Source organism: Amblyraja radiata, chromosome 7 (assembly GCF_010909765.2).
Source record: "Amblyraja radiata isolate CabotCenter1 chromosome 7, sAmbRad1.1.pri, whole genome shotgun sequence".
NCBI lineage: Eukaryota > Metazoa > Chordata > Chondrichthyes > Rajiformes > Rajidae > Amblyraja > Amblyraja radiata.
In genome coordinates this window covers 75,159,010-75,180,821 of record NC_045962.1, presented here as the reverse complement: position 1 = coordinate 75,180,821, position 21,812 = coordinate 75,159,010, and the positions used below count along the sequence as shown (strand labels likewise).

Sequence of the window (21,812 nt, the reverse complement as noted above, 5' to 3'; positions counted from 1 at the left end):
CGGACTCGGTTGGCCGAAGGGCCTGTTTTCCACGATGTATATCTAAACCAAGCTAAACTCAACTAAATCCAGCAGGTCGGGTAGCATCCCTGGAGCAAAGGAATAGGTGACGGTTCGTGTCGAGACCCTTCTTCAGGCTGAGCATTATTCTTCAGACTGAATCCGTTAACGCAGTGTGGAACCATGAGAGTGTTACCAGCCGGCGTGTTACCTCTACTCGCTGAATTCCACCACGGCAGCATTTGCTCTGGGTCCAATCAAGCATCACAACTTAGTTCAGTCTCCTAGTGGCAGCCAGTGTTTCCCCTGCTCCCGGTTTCCATGAGGGCAACTCTCTCTCGTCATTCACTCAGACCGTTATTAATGGTGCATTAACTTCAGCCACGAGTTAAATAAAGCCCCGTGGCTCGCACCCACTTAGTGGCTGGTGCAGCCAAACAGAGACCCATTATTCTGGTTGCCCGGCGCATCCCTAAAGCATCCCGTGCCTGACTTGTCAAAGCCAGAGCCAATTTGTCCGATACGGTTCAGGCTGCAGAACCTATAGGGGCAACTTGGTCTGCCTGTTCGACAGCAGGGCAGCAGAACGTATGAATCTAGCATCATTCAGCAGAAAAGTGTGAAATTTAGTACAAGTGAAATCCAGTTTACGATCAGCACAATGTATTTGACATAAAATAGAGCTATCTTCGTCACTGAAGCCTTTGCCCTTTCTTTCTCACTTCATGCCTTTTCTTATTACCTGATGTCAGAATATTTGGCCCCACACTGGGAAATTTCAAACCACATCAGAACAGGCCTAACAAATCCAGAAATATCGAGCCTTTTGTCCCATATCTGCAAACGCACCCTATCTCTCATACTGCACAAAAGAGAGAGAAACCTAATGCTAAATTTTTCAACCTTATGTAAAGACTGATTGAGCTGCTGTTTGTGATTAAGATGGCTGTCAGTCTCTGCACATGGATTGCACATTGACAGGTAAACGTTAACACTGAGCTGAGCACAGTTTACTCAACTATCAAAGCAGGAGATTGTATGATAAATGAAAAGCTGGGGGATTCTAATACATTTGGCTCTGCTTCAGCAATTTCAATAACCAAAGGGTAGTCATCATCTGAAGTATGGTCAGAAGCAAGGAAGAGTTGACAGGGGGCTGTAATTTACTTTGCAGCCACTTCAGATGAGATGTGCTGAAACTCACATACTATTCCAGGCGTAATTGGCCTGCGCTTGATGTAATTTTTTTGAATGTGATAAGTTTGAAGTCCTTGCGCTTAATCCCCCGAAGATTTCGGCATCATCGGCCTGTGTAGAAGCCAGTCACACTGGCTTTGTTTGTCCTCGCAACCCTGTGCCGTACAAACACCCTGGTCCACTATGCCAGACCAGCTTTCCCTATCTGCCCTCTACCCCCCCCCCCACGCCCCACCCCCAAACCCCTCAACCCAACCCCCCCCCCCCCCCCCCCACACACACAGCCCTTCCACCCACAGCACAAGACCTGCTGCTGTAGTCGGCACTCATTCCGACCTGTGATTCCGCACTCCCAGCCCTGTCATGTTCTGTTTCGTGTCCCTCGCTCCGGCTTCTTTCACACTTCCTGCCATCTTTTAGAGTTCAAAGCATGTGTAGCTGCAGGTCTTTGTCAGAAACCCAGTTGGAGGCCTTTAATGTTTGTGATGTAGGAACGCTGCAGTGAATGACTTTGATTATTTATTCATTCAGCTTCTCTTGTCTGATTGAGCCAATAGCGAAGATGAAGGTCCTTATCTTTCTTTTTGCTGAACACGTTCTTGCTCCGAAACATCTACAGCTTTGTGGAAGACATTGCCTTTTAACTTTTTTTTTTTTTAACAATTCTTTTTATTTTGTTGCTGCAGCACCTTTTTCCTAATGTCTCATCTTCTTTATTTGTTTCAGCCTCGCACCACATCTTCCCGGCGTTCCACACGCCGATACCCATCGACATGCGGCATCACGAGGGAAGGTACCATTACGAGCCGCACTCTATCCACGCCATTCACGGGTAGGTGGGGACTCGAGCTCGCCGACTGTACGCTGCCACCATTCTCACTCTTCCACTGAAAGGACGCACAAAAGGCCTTGAGGGGCTACTCAATATTTCCCATTGTCCCACTCCAAATTGGTGACTCCTTTCTCACTTTCCTGGGAAAAGTTTAATGGGTTTACACAGAGAGTGGTGGGGGCCTGGAACACCATGCCAGGCTTGGTGGGGGTGGACAGATTTGATAGTGTTGTTTATGAGGCTTTAAGATAGGCACATGGAAGTTCATGGCATAGAGAGGCATCGATCATGTAGAGACAGAAGAGATCAGTTTAACTGACATCATGTTCGGCACAAACATTGTGGGCCGAAGAGCCAGTTCCTGTGCTGTACTGTTCTACGTTCTATAATGTTCAGTTATCAGTGCTGAGGTTTCAGCTATTTATGATCTGTATTAATAACCTACGGGAATAGTCTGACAGCCTTATAGTGTGATTTGGTGATGATACAAAGATGGCTGGTTTGGGAGCAGGATGTAAAGAATGTGCGAGGGGATAGGGATAGATTGAGTGAGTGAGTGGACAAATGTTTGCTGGAGTACAATGGCTGGAAATGTCAGGTTGTTTACTCTGCTCGAAACAAAAAGGAGGACACAAGAGGCTGCAGGGTGCTGGACTCGTGAGCTGGAGGAACTCAGTGAAGTTCTGTGGAAGGTCCCAACCCAAAACCCGACTCAAATTATCGTCAACAGTCTGAATGAGGATGGGTCCTGAGTTGGATAATCCTCTGTCCATTCCCTCCACAGATACCACCTGACCCCTTGAGTTCCTCCAGCACTCCTTGCACGTGCCATACACGCCTCAAGTGTGGAGAAATCTCCGTTACTCATGATTTTAGTTTTTCCTGCACCTTGTATATCCTCCTAAATTGTAGGAGTACTGTTTAACCATGATGGTTGTCACAATCCAAGCTCTTCCCTGAGAATAAATCTGAGCGCTATGCACCAGAATACAAAGTCCTGGTGTCGTTCAACTCCTTAGCCTGGAAAAGCCAAGGAGGTCTGTAATCTTGTTGCTATCCAGTCTGTACACCTTCTCCAAGGAAGGGCCAGAATTTTATCCTGGACTTGCAGGCTTCTCCTGATGGCTGTTTGTGGACTGCTCATGTTAGCTAGTAGTATTTCTTTTAAGCTTCTCAGAGATGGATGGCCTTGTTTACCCAAGTACTTAATACCGCAAATCTGCTAAGATGAGAAAGCATGGGTCGGAAGAAAGTTCTCGACCTGAAATGTCACTCATTCCTTCTCTCCAGAGATGCTGCCTGTCCCGTTGAGTTACTCCAGCATTTTGTGTCTTGTCTTCGGTTTTAACCAGCATCTGCAGTCCCTTCCAAGACATGATGAGTAAGTTGGCAGACCTGGTTTTAGAGAGCACCCATTCTCTCAAAACACCCGAATTAGCACCAGTTGATCGAAAAGGAAGTACTTCATTGCTTCTTTGTTTGTGTTGTGTTGTTTATGTTTTTCCTAATGCTTTATAGCAATGTCTTAAATGATTAAAGCAATGTTGTCATCATCGTGAGGTAACCTTTAATTTCCTTGCATGTTCTCTGTGTGGGTGACCTGTCAATGTGCAAAACAGGAGCAAGTGTAGACAATACAACTTCTTGCGTCTACTCTACCTTTCACTGCAATTGAGTTGCTAGGTTAATTCACCACTGAAAATTAAAGTGATTTGCAACCGGGAGATCTTGTAGGCCACGGCGGACTGAGCGTAGGCGTCCAGCGGAACGATCGCCCAGTCTGTGCTTGGCCTCGCTGATATATAGGAGTCCACACTTGGAACAGCCGATAAAGTAAATGAGGTTGGAGGAGGTGGAAGTGACCCTCTGCCTAACCTCAATGGACTGTCGGAGTTCCTGGGCAGAGTTGAGGGAGGAGGTATGGGGACAGGTGTTGCATCCCCTGTGTTGTTTTTTAAAGCTAACAATTTCTTCCCCTATTATTAATGTCCCTACGGGTTTCATCCTGGGTTGTCTGCAGCATTGTTTGGGAGATGAATCTTTCATTTCAAGAAAGTTGTCACATTAGTATGAAAAGAGCAATAGAGTCCTTTAATGGAGTAAATCCATTTAATCTGATGGGACGGAGTTAAAATTCTGCTGATGGACATAAACATGTTATTTGGCAAACAGAGTTTCATGGGCACCTATATTTGATGATTTAGTCACACACATGCACACATGCCCATGCCTAAACTCACAGAAATGTAACTCGATGGTTACATAAGCTAAATAACGAAGGCCATATAAGCCCATTTGGGTTGTGAGCCAGAGACCATCGTATAAACACTAGCACATATTGGACTGCTGCCCCTGCCCACTGTTAAGGATACAGAAACGTCATGAGCAATTTAATCAGCAATTATTTACTGTCACAGTCAATGGAATTTAAATAAGCAAAATTTCCATAAAGAGTCACAACTCGTTCAAGACAGCTCACTTCTACATTCAGCCTGCCTGTGTCTCCAACCTCGATACATCAATTCTACTTGGGTTATTTCACCAGTGTGGATGTCTCTGACAAGGGCAGCATTTGCTGCCTATCCTGAATTGCCTTTGACTTTACTGTAGACTTCAGGGATACAGTGTGGAATCAGGCCCTTCGGCCCACCGAGTCCGCGAAGACCAGTGCTCACCCCCCCACCCCCCCCCCCCCTGTACACAAGCACTATCCTACACACTAGGGACAATTTACAATTTTTACGGAAGCCAATTAACCTACAAACCTGTACGTCCTTGGAGTTTGGGAGGAAACCAAAGCACTCGGTCACAGGGAGAACGTACAAACTCTGTACAGACAGTGTCTATAGTCAGGATTGAACCCGGGTCTCTGGCACTGTAAGGCAGCAACACCACAGATGTGCCGCCCTGCGCTGAGTGGTGTACTAGGACATTTCAAAGTTAATTCCATTGTTCTGGGCCAGGAGTCACAGGCGGACCAGGCTAGGTAAAGATGCCAGTTCTCCTCCTCTACAGCAAATTGGTTGCCAGAGTGGGCGAGTGGGGTAGGGAGAGAAAGACAGGGCGGTGCTTAGCTTCTCACAGAAATGAGACAGAGAAAGAGAAAAATGCATACTCACGGTAGGGAGTTGTTGTGCCACAGGAGAGCAAAGCTGGAAAGGGTACAGAGAAGATTTATGAGGATCTTGCCAGGACTAGAGGGTGTGAACTATAGGCAGAGGTTGAGTAAGCTGGGATTCTATTCCTTGGAGCGCAGGAGGATGAGTGGTGATCTTATTGAGGTGTATAGGATCATGAGAGGCATAGATCAGGTAGATGCACAGAGTCTCTTGCTCAGAGTAGGTGAATCGAGGACCAGAGGACATGAGTTTAAGGTGAAGGGGAAAAGATTTTTAATAGGAATCCGAGGGGTAACCTTTTCACCCAAAGGGTGGTGGATGTATGGAACAAGCTGCCAGAGAGGTAGTTGAGGCAGGAACTATCCCAACATTTAAGAAGCAGTTAGACAGGTACATGGATAGGACAGGTTTGGAGTGATATGGACCAAATGCTGGCAGGTGGGACTAGTGTAGCTGGGACATGTTGGCTGGTGTGGGCAAGTTGGGCCAAAGGGCCTGTATCTACACTGTATCATTCTATGACTTTCTCTCTATGACTCTCTTGGATATTGCATAAGGGAGAAAAAAATGTCATTTGCCGATATCAAAGTTCTACTTGCTCTTCCCCTAAAGGCAGTGAGTGCAGGAAAGGAGGTTTGTAACATTCACAAGTCTTTATCGATCCTATCCCTTTATTTAGTTTAATTTAATTTAGAGATACAGCGTTGAAACAGGCCCTTCGGCCCACCGAGTCCGTGCCGACCAACGATCCCCGCACACTAACACTATCCTACACGCACTAGGGACAATTTACACATATACCAAGGCAATTATCCTACAAACCTGCACATCTTTGGAGTGTGGGAGGAAACCGGAGATCCCAGGTCACGGAGAGAACGTACAAACTCCTTACAGACATGATCCGCAGTCAGGATCGAACCCGGGTCCTGGGCTCTGTAAGGCAGCAACTCTACCGCTGGGCCAACTGTGCTACCCTAAGCTATCTCTCTTTTGCAGCAGCTGGCTAATATAACCAGACACTGAGTACATACACTTCTATCACATCACACAGTGTACTTCAGTTAAAATGCACCCTCCCCTCCCAGCACTACATTGCGTCTCATCCAGTATACCTCGTGTTGCATTTTGTTCCTTCTTACTGGTAGGAAAGTGCAGTCAGCATTCTGTAGCTGGTCAATAGAAGCTTTTAAGCAGGATGCAACCCTATTCCCTGCATTTCACAGCTGTTCCTTACGCAACATTGGTTGAGGCTGGATCATCCCGTACTGGCCTGGAATGTGTCTCGGGCTCCAACAGGATGCAAAAGTTTCCCGAGCTTCGCTATCTTGCCTTCTGCAACCACAGAACACAACAGGCTATTTCCAGCACAGGTTGAATAAATCACATTCTGCATTTACAAGGTTTGGGAGGCACATACTGCAGCTTTTAGTTTAGTTTAGTCGAGTTTATGGTTGCGTGCTAACCAGTCAGCGGAAAGACAATACATGCTACAATTGAGCCATCCACAGGGTACAGTTACATGATAAAGGGAATAACCTGAGTTTAGTGCATGGTAAAGTCCAGTAAAATCTGATCCCAGATAGTCTGTGAGTCTCCAATGAGGTAGATAGTAGCTCAACTTCTTCAGCATGTGATGGAGTTGGTCAAATCCCATTTTTTTATGAATGTGGTTTAACTGCCACCTTAAGTTGAAGGCGCTTAGTGGCCGCATCCGTTTTAATAAAAAGATATTCAATGAAACATAGAAATTGTTAAAATAGACACAAAATGCTGGAGTAACTCATCGGGACAAGCAACGTCTCTGGATAGATTGAATGGGTGACGTTTCGGGTCGAGACACTTCTTCAGACGTATGAAAAAGGATCTTGACCCAAAACATGACCTATTCCTTCTCTCCAGAGATGCTGCCTGTCCCGCTGAGTTACTCCAGTACTTTGTGTCTCTCTTCGGTATAAACCAGCACCTGCAGTTCCTTCCTACACATAGAAATAAACTTCTCTGCTTCCTGACAATCAAAGCATTCCTTAATGCCAAGTTCTTTCTTTCTCATTATTTTCATACATTGATTTCAGGCTTCAGAGATATAGCATTGAAACAGGCCCTTCGGCCCACTGAATCCGCGCCATACACAAGTACTATCCTACTTACTAGGGCCAATTTACAGAAACAAATTAACCTTAAAACCTGTACGTCTTTGGAGAGTGGGAGGAAACCCGATCATCCGGAGAAAACCCCCGCGGTCCCGGGGAGAACGCACAAACTCCGTACAGACAAGCATCCGTAGTCAGGATTGAACCGGGGTCTCTGGCACCGTGAGGCAGCAACTCTACCGCTGTGCCAACTCTCGCCCTAAATTGGTACATTTAGTTTTTTAATTTGTGAGGAGGAAGCCCTGCTTTCTCGCACCTTTTTGCCGTAGCCAGCCGAAGGGATGTCAGGAGAGCGCAGCACTTGCACGACTTGGTAGCTTAAGTCACAGTCCCGTACCTGCAGCTGATGTGAGCTGTGATTAACATTCCTTTTGGTAACCCTTGGCCTGATTATTTCAAATCATTGGCTAGATTACCTTCGGTCAATCCTTTGAACCCAATCCTTTTTGCAGCGCCTTCAAAAACACAGGATGAAACAGCATCTTAACGTGGATTTGTGTCTTTGTACTGCAGTGACTGCTAGAGGGAGGGGGAGGGGAGGGGGAGGGGGAAGGGGTGAAGCAGATGCTTTTGTGTCGTTCACCTTCTAACAAATATTCATTCTTACAGGATTTATATTTGATTTCTTCTTTTTAATTAGACTTACTGACCCCAAAAAAAGATCTGACACACGAGCTTTTGAGTAAGGTTGACTTTGGGGGTCTGTCGGATATCTGATCTGATCTCAAACAGTGCGATCAGTTGTACACAGAGGTGCAAACATAATGGCTGCGCTGAGATGACTGAATTGAGGAACTGGACTGTGATTTTTTTTTTGTTTTGTTTAATTGCTCTGCTGTTTTTCGAAGGACTGGGACTCTGTCCTTCCGATAGTTTCCATATTTAGTCGCTCCGAGATCTCTTTCTTCAGAACTTCTTTCCATGTATTTATTCTGCCCCTTTTAGACTTTAGAGATACAGCACGGAAACGGGGCCCTTCGGCCCACCAGTCATCATCCCGTACACCAGCACTATCCCTCACACTCGGGACTCTTTACGATTGTGGAGTGCGGGAGGAAACATAGAAACATAGAAATTAGGTGCAGGAGTAGGCCATTCGGCCCTTCGAGCCTGCACTGCCATTCAATATGATCATGGCTGATCATCCAACTCAGTATCCTGTACCTGCCTTCTCTCCATACCCCCTGATCCCTTTAGCCACAAGGGCCACATCTAACTCCCTCTTAAATATAGCCAATGAACTGGCCTCAACTACCTTCTGTGGCAGAGAATTCCAGAGATTCACCACTCTCTGTGTGAAAAATGTTTTTCTCATCTCGGTCCTAAAAGATTTCCCCCTTATCCTTAAACTGTGACCCCTTGTTCTGGGCTTCCCCAACATCGGGAACAATCTTCCTGCATCTAGCCTGTCCAACCCCTTAAGAATTTTGTAAGTTTCTATAAGACCCCCCCCCCCCCTCAGTCTTCTAAATTCTAGCGAGTACAAGCCGAAACCAGAGCAGCCTGAGAAAAACTATGCTGTCACGGGGGAAGAACGTGATAAACCCTGCACAGACAGCACCTGCAGTAAGGATCAAACCTGTGTCTCTGGCACTGTAAGGTTGCAGCTTTACCGCTGCGCTACTGTGCCTCCTATTGAGGTAATGGCTAATCTGTGCCCCAGATCTACATGCCTGCATTAGTTTACAAACACTTAGGTTTTTCATTGTTATATTAATTATTTTTGTACCGAGCTAGAGTGAAAAGCTTTGTTTTGCATGCTATCCATTCAGTTCAGATAATACTATACATAATACAATCAGGTCAATCTCAAGTTCAATAGGTAGAGCAAAGGGGAAGATGCAGAGTGCAGGATATAGTTCTCAGCATTGTAGCGCACCAGTTCCATAGAAAACGTTCAAAGTACCTGCAATGGGGTAGAGGTGAATACCTCAGCTTATGGAAGGACCGTTCAGAAGCCTGATAACAGAGTGGAAGAAGCTGTTCCCGAGCCTCGGGGTATTGCGTTTTCAAGCTTCCGTACCTTCTGCCCGACAGGAGTGGGGGGGAAGGAGGAATGACCGATGAGGAGTTGTAAGTTTCTGAACGAATAGTTTCAATGATGTTTACATTTGTATGAAATACGGTCTGTGCTCGAGCCCACCATTGAGAATAGTTATTGACAGGAGGGATTCTACCTCCGGAATTAAGAAGCTTTTGGATTCAAGAGCCCCGGCCTGAAATTCCATTGGGATCAAGCCAGGCTGTGACTGAAATAAAACACCTCCACTTCCCCCTGCCCCCACCAACCCACTAACACCATTCCATTCTCGCTCCCACACAGTCCAATATTCTGCTGAAAGGCAGCTACTGTCTGGGACTTTAGCCTTAAAGATGACAGATGCGTGAGATGCCGAGATCATATCACAATCAGGCTTATCTTTTAAATTGGTGTTGTTAATCACCTGTCTCATTTTGCAGCATTGCAGGATGTATCTTGCTTGAGAATGAGCATTGAGTTCAAAACATTCACACTTGAACAGAATTCTCCATAGAGATTGTGGGCCAAATGGCCTGTTCTTGTGCTGTACTCCTCTCCCATCATGTGTTCCATCTGATGCCCTCACAGTGCTGCTTAGGACAAAACATGGGGAACTCTGTTAAAGGATAAGCTGGCTTTTCTCTACCTCCACTTTCTCACCATCATAATAGACGATAGGAGGTATCACAGCTTTCCTTTGATCATGTCAACACTTGTACTTGTAATTGGGTTAAAATTGGGCTATGGGGCAATTTATCGCCTCCGTGACAGGTTATGTTGGTTGATGGCTTATAGACAATCCAGATCCCTCAAAAATAATTTGAAAATAATTTCTATTGGTTTTGGGTAGAACTAGCCAAGACATGATGGGACAAATGGCCTCTGCTGTGGTACAACCACTCTATGATTCTATCAATCATTATTATGATTAACAATATTGAACCAAACACACAATCAGAATGGAAGTGCGACTTGTATCAAGGACTAATAATTGGGCGTCACAGCAGTAGAGCTGCTGCCTTATTGCGCCAGATACCTGGTTTGATCTTGACTACAGGTGCTGCCTGTACAGAGTTTGTACATTCTCCCTCTGACCAAGTTTTCTCCATGTGCTCCGCTTACTGCCCACATTCCAAAAACGTGTAGGTTTGTAGGTTAATTGGCTTCTGTAAATTGTCCCTAGTGTGTAGAATGGAACTAATGTACAGGGATCGCTGGTCGGCACAGACGTGGTGGGCCGAAGGGCCTGTTTCCACGTTGTATCCCTAAACCAAATCAAAGATTGTAAATCTCTGCTCTTCTCAGTTTACCATTTTATTACCAAAGTAAATTGAAGACAAATTTTGATCGGGCACCAAAACTTTATTTTTGGCCCATTTTAGCTGCCACCCAGGATCAATTTTTACCTTGGATCTCTCTAAGTTGTGGACGGATTTTGAGATTAATGTATTTTATGCTTAATTTTGATTCTGCAAGTAAGGTTAATACTATCAATTATTTGAAATAGAAAAAAAATCTTGCCTTTAACCACATGATTAATGGTTGTTAATCCTGACAGAAGACCCCAATTCATCAACAGCACATTCTAGTTGTCTTCCCACTTGCCTGCGTCAAATTTAGTTAATTACATGAACAACGTAAAGAAAATTAAACATGTCTAATTAATTGTGAACCATGGGGTCCTTTATTACTCACGTCCCGTTTCATGTCGAAGGTTTGACTTACTGACAGTTCACCTTGCCAGGTGCCTGCTGCTTTCTGCCAGGTTTCAATACTGAAGTTCCCCTCCAACAGGTATGTGTTCACAGTGAAAACATATTCACACTTTTAGCCTTATGACAACCGAATACAGAACTCTTCTCAAACCACAGTCGGTCGTGTGGAAATCTGTGCTGAGTTGCCCAAAGCTTTCACTGTTCATAATGCTTGTGGATAGATATTGAACTACACAGGGTAAGAAATTCCCAGTCTGTCTCTCTGTATTTATCTGATTCCATTGGAGAAATACAGCATGGAAATAGGCCCTTCGGCCCATCTCGTCTATGCCGACCAAGATGCACCTTCTAAGTGTGTCTCATTTAGAGTCATAGAGTGATACAGTGTGGAGACAGGCCCTTCAGCCCAACTTGCCCACACCAGCCAACATGCCCCAGCTGCACTAGTCCCACCTGCCCACATTTGGTCCATATCCCTACAAACCTGCCCTATCTATGTACCCGTCGAACTGTTTCTTAAATGTTGTGATAGTCCCTGCCTCAACTACCTCCTCTGACAGCTTGTTCCATACACCCTTGCATGAAAATGTTACCCCTCAGATTCCTATTAAATCTTTGCCCCTTCACCTTAAACCTATGTCTTCTAGTCGTCAATTCACCTACTATGGGCAAGAGACTCTGTGCATCTACCCAATCTATTCCTCTCATGATATTATACACGTCTATAAGATCACCCCTCATCCTCCTGCAATGCAAGGAATAGAATCCCAGCCTACTCAACCTCAGACCCTCTAGTCCTAGCAACATCCTCGTAAATCTTCACTGTACCCTTTCCAGCTTGACAACATCTTTCCTATAACACAGTGCCCAGAACTGAACACAATACTCTAAATGTGGCCTCACTAATGTCTTATACAACTGCAACATGACCTCCCAACTTCTATACTCAATACTCTGGCTGATGAAGGCCTGTGTGCTAAAAGCCTTTTTGACCACCCGATCTACTGGTGTCTCCACCTTCAGGGAACTATGCACTAGCACTCCTAGATCCCTCTGCTCTCCAACACTACCCAGAGCCTTACCATTCACGGTATAGGTCCTGCACATGGTAAACTTCCTAAAATGCAACACCGCACATTTTTCTGCATTAAATTCCATCAACCATTCCTCAGCCCACTTGGCCAATTGATCAAAATCCTGCTGCAAATCTTCACAACACTTGCCTGCATTTAACCCACATGACCCTTAACCTTCTTAGTTATCCATGTACATGTGGAAGTGCATGTCCCTTTAAATGCATTTTCTTACCTACCTGAACTACCTCCTTTGGCAATTCATTCCATATACCCAGAACTCTCCGAGTGAAAAAATTGTCCCTCAGATTCTTTTTAAATATTTCCCTCTCACCTTAGACCAATGTCCTCCGGTTATTAATTTACTGACCCTGGGTAAAATAAGCTGTGCATTCACCCAATCTATTCCCCTCATGATTTTATACATCTCTATAAGATCACCCATCAGCATCCTGCGCTCTAAGGAATAAGCTCCTATCCTACTCGCATATAAACATAGAAAATAGGTGCAGGAGTAGGCCATTCAGCCCTTCAAGCCAGTACCGCCATTCAATATGATTATGGCTGATCATCCAAAATCAGTACCCCGTTCCTGCTTTTTCCCCCCATATCCCTTGATTCCGTTTGCCCTAAGAGCTAAATCTATACTCTCTTGAAAACATCCAGGGAATTGGCCTCCGCTACCTTCTGTGGCAGAGAATTCCACAGATTTACAACTCTCTGGGTGAAAACATTAGCTTAGGCCCTCGAGTCCTGCAAAATCCTCATGAAAAATCCTTGTTGCTTAACTGCTTGGTCCAGAATTAAAAGGAAATGACTTAATATTCAACTCTTTTAACCCCAGTGCTATTTTGTGGATCTGATTCAATTTTAAGCAAATTCATAGTGGAACTGTGCCTTTCTCAGGGAGAAACTGAAAGAAATGGGAGCTTAAAACAAATCTTGCATCATTTATTTTGAGAACGTCTCGGTTTTGGAAATTATCCCATTTCAAAAATATGGCTGCTCCACTACTGAGATATAAATAATGGGGTGATGTAAGGTTGTGGGATACTCTTGGAGAGTGGCTCCCAATGGGAGATAATACTTCTGTTCAACAACAGCATGTGTAAAAGCAAAATAAAAACGGCAGATGCTGGAAATTGGTAATAAAAGCAGAAAATACTGGAAATACTCATCAGGTGAAGCAGCATCCATGAAGGGAAGTCTATGTTTTGTTTGTTTGCCTTTCACATCACCTTGTTTTATTATGCCATTGATCATAGAACAGTACAGCACAGGAACAGGCCCTTCTGCCCACAATGTTTGTACTCGCTTGTACTCGCTAGAATTTAGAAGATTGAGGGGGGATCTTATAGAAACTTACAAAATTCTTAAGGGGTTGGACAGGCTAGATGCAGGAAGATTGTTCCCGATGTTGGGGAAGTCCAGAACAAGGGGTCACAGTTTAAGGATAAGAGGGAAATCTTTTAGGACCGAGATGAGAAAAACATTTTTCACACAGAGAGTGGTGAATCTCTGGAATTCTCTGCCACAGAAGGTAGTTGAGGCCAGTTCATTGGCTATATTTAAGAGGGAGTTAGATGTTGCCCTTGTGGCTAAAGGTATCAGGTGGTATGGAGAGAAGGCAGGTACAGGATACTGAGTTGGATGATCAGCCATGATCACATTGAATGGCGGTGCAGGCTCGAAGGGCCGAATGGCCTACTCCTGCACCTGTTTTCTATGTTTGTGCCCAAAATGATGCCAAGTTTTGATTTAGTTTAGTTTAGAGAGACAGCATGGAAACAGGCTCTTCAGCCCATCGAGCCCACGCCGGCCAGTGATCCCCGCACACTGACACTATCCTACACACGCTAGGGACAATTTACCTTTTTACCAAAGCCAATTAGCCTACAAACCTGTACCTCTGGTATGGCATGAATACGAGTGTGGGATGAAACTGAAGATCCCAGAGAAAGCCCACGCAGGTCACGGGGACAATGTACAAACCCTGTACAAACAAGCACCCGTAGTCAGGATTGTACCCAGGTCTCTAGCACAGTGAGGCAGCAACTCTACCTCTGCGCCACCGTGCCACCCAATCTCATCTGATCCCAATCAATCTGATCTCATCTGCCTGTATGTGATCCAAACTCCCTCTACGCTTCGCACTTCCCTGTGCCTATCTAAAAGCATCATACCTGCCCGTACTGATAAAAGGACCAATTAGTTTGGGACACACGACTTTCCAAAGGGCAAACTGCATCAGCAGATAAATTATCCCTGACATCCTTATCCGTCAACCAACATCAACATCATAAAGAAAGCCGTGTGTAGGAAGGAACTGCAGATGCTGGTTTACACTGAAGGTAGACACAAAATGCTGGAGTAACTCAGCTCTGGATAGAAGGAATGGGTGACGTTTCGGGTCAAGACCCTTCTTCAGACTGAGAGTCAGTCGAGAGGGGAATGAGAAATATACAAGGTGTGAAAATGAGAGATGAAAGTGGACAAAGATCAAGGAAAATGAGTAGATCATTGTAGTCTAGGGGAAGGCGACAATGAGGCATACAAAGTAAAATTTAATCAGGAGTTCTGTCAAACGAGTTGGAGAACTAGGATTTGGAGACAAGAAAGCCAGATTATCAATTTTTTATTGTATTGCCTTTTATGGGATTGTGCTATGCATAAATTAGCTGCCGTATCATTGGCTCGCAGCTGTGGCTATGCTTTTAAAATATTTTGCTGTCTGTAAAGAAATACAGAATTCCTGAGATTGTTAAAGGCGCTATATAAACACAAGACTTATTTTTTTCTTTGTCAGGTGCCAACTTCGTCCAAGAAAGCTCGTGTAGTAAATCTTTATTTGGTTAGCCCTAGCACTTGAACCTTGAACTTTCAGGTCATACAGTTAAGACCACTTGAGCTTCCAGTTATATTTAGTTGCTCTCAATTTTTTTTTCCTGAGGAACTGTGTAAATACTAAAATTAGTCTATTTGTGTGCTTGACAAACAGTGGCAGAACAAGCAGTAAATAGATTAGCGGTTATATATCAGATTACGACTACAATTAATATCTGACATCCACTTTTGTCTTTATGTCAGGAACTTGCTCATATAAGTGATGAAGGGGTGGAAGTTGTTTCATAATATGTACCCTCCCTGAACTGATCTCTTTGCGTTCAAAATTAATTGTAGCTTTATTTTCAAAATGTGGCTAATCTTAAATTTAAAACAACTACATCTATTGGCCATTATATCAGCACACTCTTTACAAAGCTGCATTCTAATCTCTACAGTGCCAAGCTAAGAATCATGGTAGGTTTAGTGCAACATAACTGTTTATTTAGTTTTAGTTTTTAGAGATACAGTGCGGAAACAGGCCCTTCGGCACACCAAGCCCACACCGACCAGCGATCTCTGCACATTAACACTATCCTACACACACTGGGGACACTTTAAAATTATGCCACACCAATTAACCTACAAACCTGTACGTCTTTGGTGTGTGGGAGGAAAACGGAGATCCCGGAGAAAGCCCACGCAGGTCACGGGGAGAACGTACAAACTCCGTACAGACAAGCACCTGTAGTCAGGATTGAACCCGTGTCTCTAGGGCAGTCAGGAATCAACTCTACCGTTGCGCTGCCCTCTGTCGCTGTACAGTGTTCAAAAGCCTTACTTATCCAAATAGTTCCAATTCAGTCCCTCATCCAAGGATTCAAACACTGCTCTACAATGAGCTGGAATTAGCAGCAAAGTTGGGGGAAGAAAATGCCATTCAATGTTTACGCTGCCAATTGTTATCCTCTAATTCCCACTGCAAAGAGTTGTGAGTGAGGCTTAATTGTGGGGTTTTCTACAATTGAGGAGTCTGTCAACACTCGTGTTCAGGTACATTTTGACGAGCCAGAAGACTGTTAGCACAAATTTAATTCTGCTTCAGAGTGAGTTGATAGCTCCTGTATAGGAGCAGGAATTAATGATGACTGTTAATCCGCGATCTTTCAATAGCTCACGGTCAGTTCATCGGGAGAAAAAAAATGGTAAAGGCAACAGAGTTCATTATTTTCCCTTCAGAAATGGAAGTCTTTAAAACAACTACTTGTATTTAAATTGGGCCATTAACATAATGAGCATTTTCAAATTACATTCGATAATCAGCAGCATGGGAAGATTTTAAAGCAGATTAGGTTAGATTGAAGGGCATTGAGGAAAGGTTCCGACCCGAAACGTCACATAATCCTATTCTCCAGAGATGCTGCCTGACCTGCTGTTATTCCAGCATTTTCTGCCTATCTTAAAGGAGAGGCAAGTAGTTTTAGGCAGCTATTTCCCGAGATTTAAGTCTTGGCTGCTAAAACGATGACCAACCAAGGTGGGTGTTAAAATTGTAGATAACCAAATGAAAACAATATTTCGAAGGGATATATAGTTGGAGATGATGACTGAAGTAGGGAGAGGCAAACTCACAGAGGGGTATTTTTTTTAAATGAGGCATCGCTTAACTGCAAGACTCGAAGGGGAAGTAGGCAAAAGGACCAGTCGTCAAACAGGACTTGATGTGCAATGCCTCTGTCCCACTTAGGAAACCTGAACGGAAACCTCTGGAGACTTTGCGCCCCACCCAAGGTTTCCGTGCGGTTCCCGGAGGTTTTTGTCAGTCTCCCTACCTGCTTCCACTACCTGCAACCTCCGGCAACCACCTGCAACCTCCGGGAACCGCACGGAAACCTTGGGTGGGGCGCAAAGTCTCCAGAGGTTTCCGTTCAGGTTTCCTAAGAGGGACAGGGGCATTAGAACACAAATTGATGGATGACAAGATATAGGTGACAAGAAAGTTTACAATGCAGGGAGGTTAGCATGAAGTGCATTAAAAATAATCTAATTCAGGGAGGCACAGTGGCACAGCAGTGTTGCTGCCTTACAGCGTTAGAGTTCCGAGTTCGATCCTGATTATGGGGGCTGTCTGAATAGAGTTTGTACGTTCTCCCTGTGACCGCATAGATTTTCTCCAGTATCTGGTTTCCTCCCACACTCCAAAGATGTGCAGGTTGGTAGGTTAATTGGCTTCTGTAAATTGTCCCCAATGTGTAGGATAGTTTTAGTGTATGGGGATTGGTGGTCAACATGGGCTCGCTGGGCCAAAGGGCCTGTTCCTACACTGTATCTCTAAACTCAACTAAGCTAATTCCATTATTTAGTTGACAGAAAATTCTACTCATTCATTTCAAATATTAGACAAGCAATCTGAACAAACTTGAGGAAGACGGTCAGAGTAAAATTGGCTTCCATTAAGTCAAATATTGGAAATTGCTCTGTTTGTGTGGATGAGAAATAAGAGCGGTCAGGAAAAATTGCTTGGGGAGTGTCAAAGTAACAGTGGGTAAAGAAGCCATTGTTCCCATTCTTTGGGTGTAACTGGACAAAGAATAATGAAAGCAAGGAAACTCAACCTTGCCCAGCTATGTAATGGTAGTGCAAGGTTAGAGATGGATACACATGGAACTGCAGATGCTGAAATCTTGAGCAAAACACAAAATGTTGCAGTAGTTGAGTGGGTCAAGTCGCATCCAAGGAAGGAATGGATAGGCGACGATTCGGGATCAGGACCCTTCTTCAGATTGACTGTAGTAGGAAGGAGAAAGTTGGAAAAGAGATGGGAGATAATAGGTGGATACAGATGAGGGGGAAGGGGGAGATGGGTGGAATAGGTGCTGAAGGTAGGTAGTTTGGTCAACCATATTAAAAGCTGTGGATGAGCTGAGCAGAACGAAATAGGGGAACATATTTTTGTCACTGTCAGAAAGGGTATCAGTTAGATATATGCCATTATGGAAGAATGGCAGGGTTAGAAACAAAAAAAGGAAGATTGGAGATGGGAAGAGATTCATAAGGAGGAATGGATCTGGGACTTCATTCTTGCTGGATAGAGTGTGATTCAGGCCGGCAAGCTCAGGGACATTAAGCAGAACGATGCACTTTAGGATAGACACAAAATGCTGGAGTAACTCAGCGGGACAGGCAGCATCTTTGGAGAGAAGGAATTGGTGGCGTTTCTGGTCGAGACTTTGCTTCAGACATCAGCCCTAAATCACTAAATCACTACTTTGAATGTTCTTTCCAGAATACTTCCTCCCCTACTACAAGGAGATTCCTTCGTTATTCCCAGACTCAGCATTGGGTGGGAATTATACAACACTTGTATTCTAAGCCAAATTTGAGGGGAAACGGACCATAAAAGGCATATGTCAATGGGAATAATTGTCATTGCGATCCAGTCTCAGTGCAAAAATCACCAAGTAGAGTTTCAAAATATAACTTCCCATGCTCTGATACTTCCGCGCTCAACTGATTTATTTGTGTCTGGTGGGTGAAATCAAAATCTCCAAAGCTTTAAGATTATTGAAAGTGATTTATGGCATTTGGCAAGGTGGATGCTTGATTTTCGTGGCGGATGCAGTCCCGTGACTGACTGTTCTATATTTGGGGCCAGGAGGCTATATTTTACCACCCAGGATGAAATGAGGGAGAGCCATTGCTCTGACAGGTGTTCATTGTCAATGATGTCTCCCCGTTCCTCCTGCAGCCAACACGCATGCCTTCCGCCTGACGCCGGAGTCACTGTGTCTCCTCTTTCATTCACTGCAAGACAATGTTCAAGTTGCATCATGTCAGAGTGGGAGGATCAGTTGTGGCTGGGTAATAGGATCTGTCAAACAGGTCTGATATTTGATAAATTGTGCTGCTTGCTTTGAAGGGTAGGATAATAAATTAAGCCTAATTGTCACAAAGCTTCATGCAGAACCGTGATGTTAGCTGTATCGCCTGTTCCCGCTGTTAACTTTACCCCTGCCGCTGTTCACCACACCGTTTCAGAAAGATGCAAAGTCTTACAGCCCACCCCCAACAACGTTCCCGTCCCACCCCAAACAAACCAGGGTCAATTCAGCGAGGATCATGAATGTAGAAACAAGGAACCGCGGATGCTGGCTTACAAACCAGCTGGTTTACATGGATAGGACAAGTTTGGAAGGATGTGAACCAAACACAGGCAAGTGGGACTAGTGTAGCTAGGACATGTTGGCCGGTGTGGGCAAGTTGGGCCGAATGGCCTGTTTCCACACTGTATCTCTCCATGACACAAAAGTCACATAAACATTTCTCCTGGCCTCTCTTATTACTCATCCACAAATGCAACAGAGCAATTTTTGACTTAATATTTGACTTAATGGCAGCCATTTTTTTTTCTTTGACCGCCTTTCTCAAGCCTGCCATTGTTCAGATTACTTGTCGAATATTTGATATGAATGAGTAGAAATTTCTGTCAACTGAATAATGGAATTAGTTTAGCTTAGTTTTAGTTTAGAGATACAGCGTGGGAACATGCCTTTGGCCCAGTGAGTCCACGCTGACCAACGATCCCTGTACACCAGTTCTATCCAACAAAAGATGTTGGAATAAGTCCGCGGGTCAGGCAGCATCTTTGGCGGACATGGATAGGTGACTTTCAAGTTGGGGACCTTCTTCAGACTGTCTGAAGAAGGGTCCCGGCCTGAAACGTCCCCTATCCATGTTGTCCAGTGATGTTACCTGACCCGCTGAGTTAGTCCAGTACTTTGTGTCCTTTCAAGGATAATGTATTCCCTGCAATATGGGGACTAGATTGAGAGGACAAAGGACATTTGTTGTCACATACACCAATTAGTGCAGTAAAATTTGAGTTACCAGGCAGTACACAAATAAGATAAACACAACACTATAGAATTTAACATTAAACATAAAAACATCCCCTCATAGCGGAATCAACGTTTCCCACCGTGAGCAAGGGAGATGAAGGCTGGCAATAAACAGGCTGCTGAGTGCTACTAATGCCCTGGTCATATCAGACACGTGCTTGGTCAAACTAGTTGCTGCTGTTGCTGCTCTAGTTACAATCCTTAGAACTGTAGCATTGTATGTGTAAGTCCAAGAGGCAGTCCAAGCCAGGCGACTATTCGTATGCTAGCCACAAGAGCAGATCTATAATCGCTCCACACTCTTAAATCTCTACTCCTGCAGCAACATTTCTTATACACTGTAAATGGCTCGATTGTAATCATGTCTTGTTTGCAGCAGACTGGATAGCACGCAACAAAAGCTTTATCACTGTACCTTGGTACATGTGACAATAAACTGACCTGAACTGAACTGCTTAACGTGATTGACCTCGTGATTCAGAAGTGGCTGCAGAGCAAAGCAGTGTTATCAATGCCCCTCCATGTCGCACACTGTCAAGTGCAGCTTTGGAATGTGGTATCTAGGAAGTGGAGGGCACTTCTAACACTGGCGGGCTTGAGCAGTTCAAGAGCTTTTCTGATGAGAAACACGTGGAGCTCTCCAACAGCGAAAACCACCACTTTGAAAATGAGCAAAGTTTTGCATTTGTAATTGTTCTTCCTGGCATACAAGTTGGTAGTGTTATTGATAATGACGAGGTTGTCTTCAACCACAGAGCAATATCTATAAATAGTTTACATGGCAAAGCAGCAACAGTTGGAATTTCATCATGTGTGACAATGTATTTGGGTGAACTACTGAGGCTAGAAAATGTACAATGAAGAGTAGGACCTTAGGAAGTACTAAGGAGTGATGTTTATGTCCAAGATTTATAAGGTCATGTCATAAAGAACAGCAGTAGAATTAGGCCATTTGGCCCATCAAGTCTACCCTGCCATTCAATCATGGCTGATCTATCTCTCCCTCCTAATCCCATTCTCCTGCCTTCGCCCCATAACCTCTGACACCTGTACTAATCAAGAATCTATCTATCTCTGCCTTAAAAATATCCACTGACTTGGCCTTCACAGCCTTCTGTGGCAAAGATTTCCACAGATTCACCACCCTCTGACTAAAGAAATTCATCCTTATCTCAAGTACATGGCTGGCACAGTTGGCGCAGCTGTAGAGTTGCTGCCTTTCAGTGCCAGAGACCATGGTCAGTGCTGACTGCGGATGCTGTGTGTACAGAGTTTGTACAATCTTTCTCCGGGTGCTCCGGTTTCCTCCCACACTCCAAAGACGTACAGGTTTCTAGGTTATTTGGCTTCGGTAAAATTGCACTTGAAGACTGATGTGGACATGGAGGACATGTTTCCATGCTCTCGGACGTTGTGCAACCAACTTTGTTCACAACATATCTGCTCCAGCATTTCAAACGGACCCAATTTTGCAATAATAATATAATAATAATAATAATATCTTTTATTGTCATTGCACGTCAGTGCAACGAGATTTAGTGTGCAGCTCCACTGATGTACAAGAAAGGTAAATAAATACAATACATAAATAAACAAGCTGAATTGATTGACGTGACCATCTGAGGGAGACTGTCCAAAGGGAGTGGGTGGGGGGGGCACTCATTAGGGCCGGTTCAGAGCCGCTATAGCTCCTGGGATGAAACTGTTCCTGAGTCTAGAGGTTCGGGCGTAGAAGGCCTTGTAACGTCTGCCGGAGGGAAGTAGTTGAAACAGACCGTGGCAGGGGTGTGATGAGTCCTTATGGATGCTGAGGGCCTTCCTGAGGCACCGCGTGAGGTAGATGCCCTCCAAGGCTGGTAGCTCTGTCCCGATGATCCGCTGCACTCTGTTAACGACAGAGCATCAATATCAAATCAACAGGACGTATCAATATATGTTGTGTTAAGGTGTGGTTTCACATCAATGTGGAGAGGATGTTTCCACTA

General features: G+C 44.5%; 1 protein-coding gene across 5 annotated transcripts in view; it reads left to right on the top strand.

The window, feature by feature from the left end:
* The window catches only part of gli2 (GLI family zinc finger 2), a 447,759-nt gene that overhangs the window by 285,192 nt on the left and 140,755 nt on the right, over positions 1 to 21,812 (top strand). For all 5 annotated transcript variants that reach the window (XM_033024822.1, XM_033024823.1, XM_033024826.1 and 2 more), the window contains one exon: positions 1,924 to 2,029. In XM_033024822.1, coding sequence (XP_032880713.1) covers positions 1,924 to 2,029 — 106 coding nt within the window. The remainder of the gene's footprint in view (positions 1 to 1,923; positions 2,030 to 21,812) is intronic.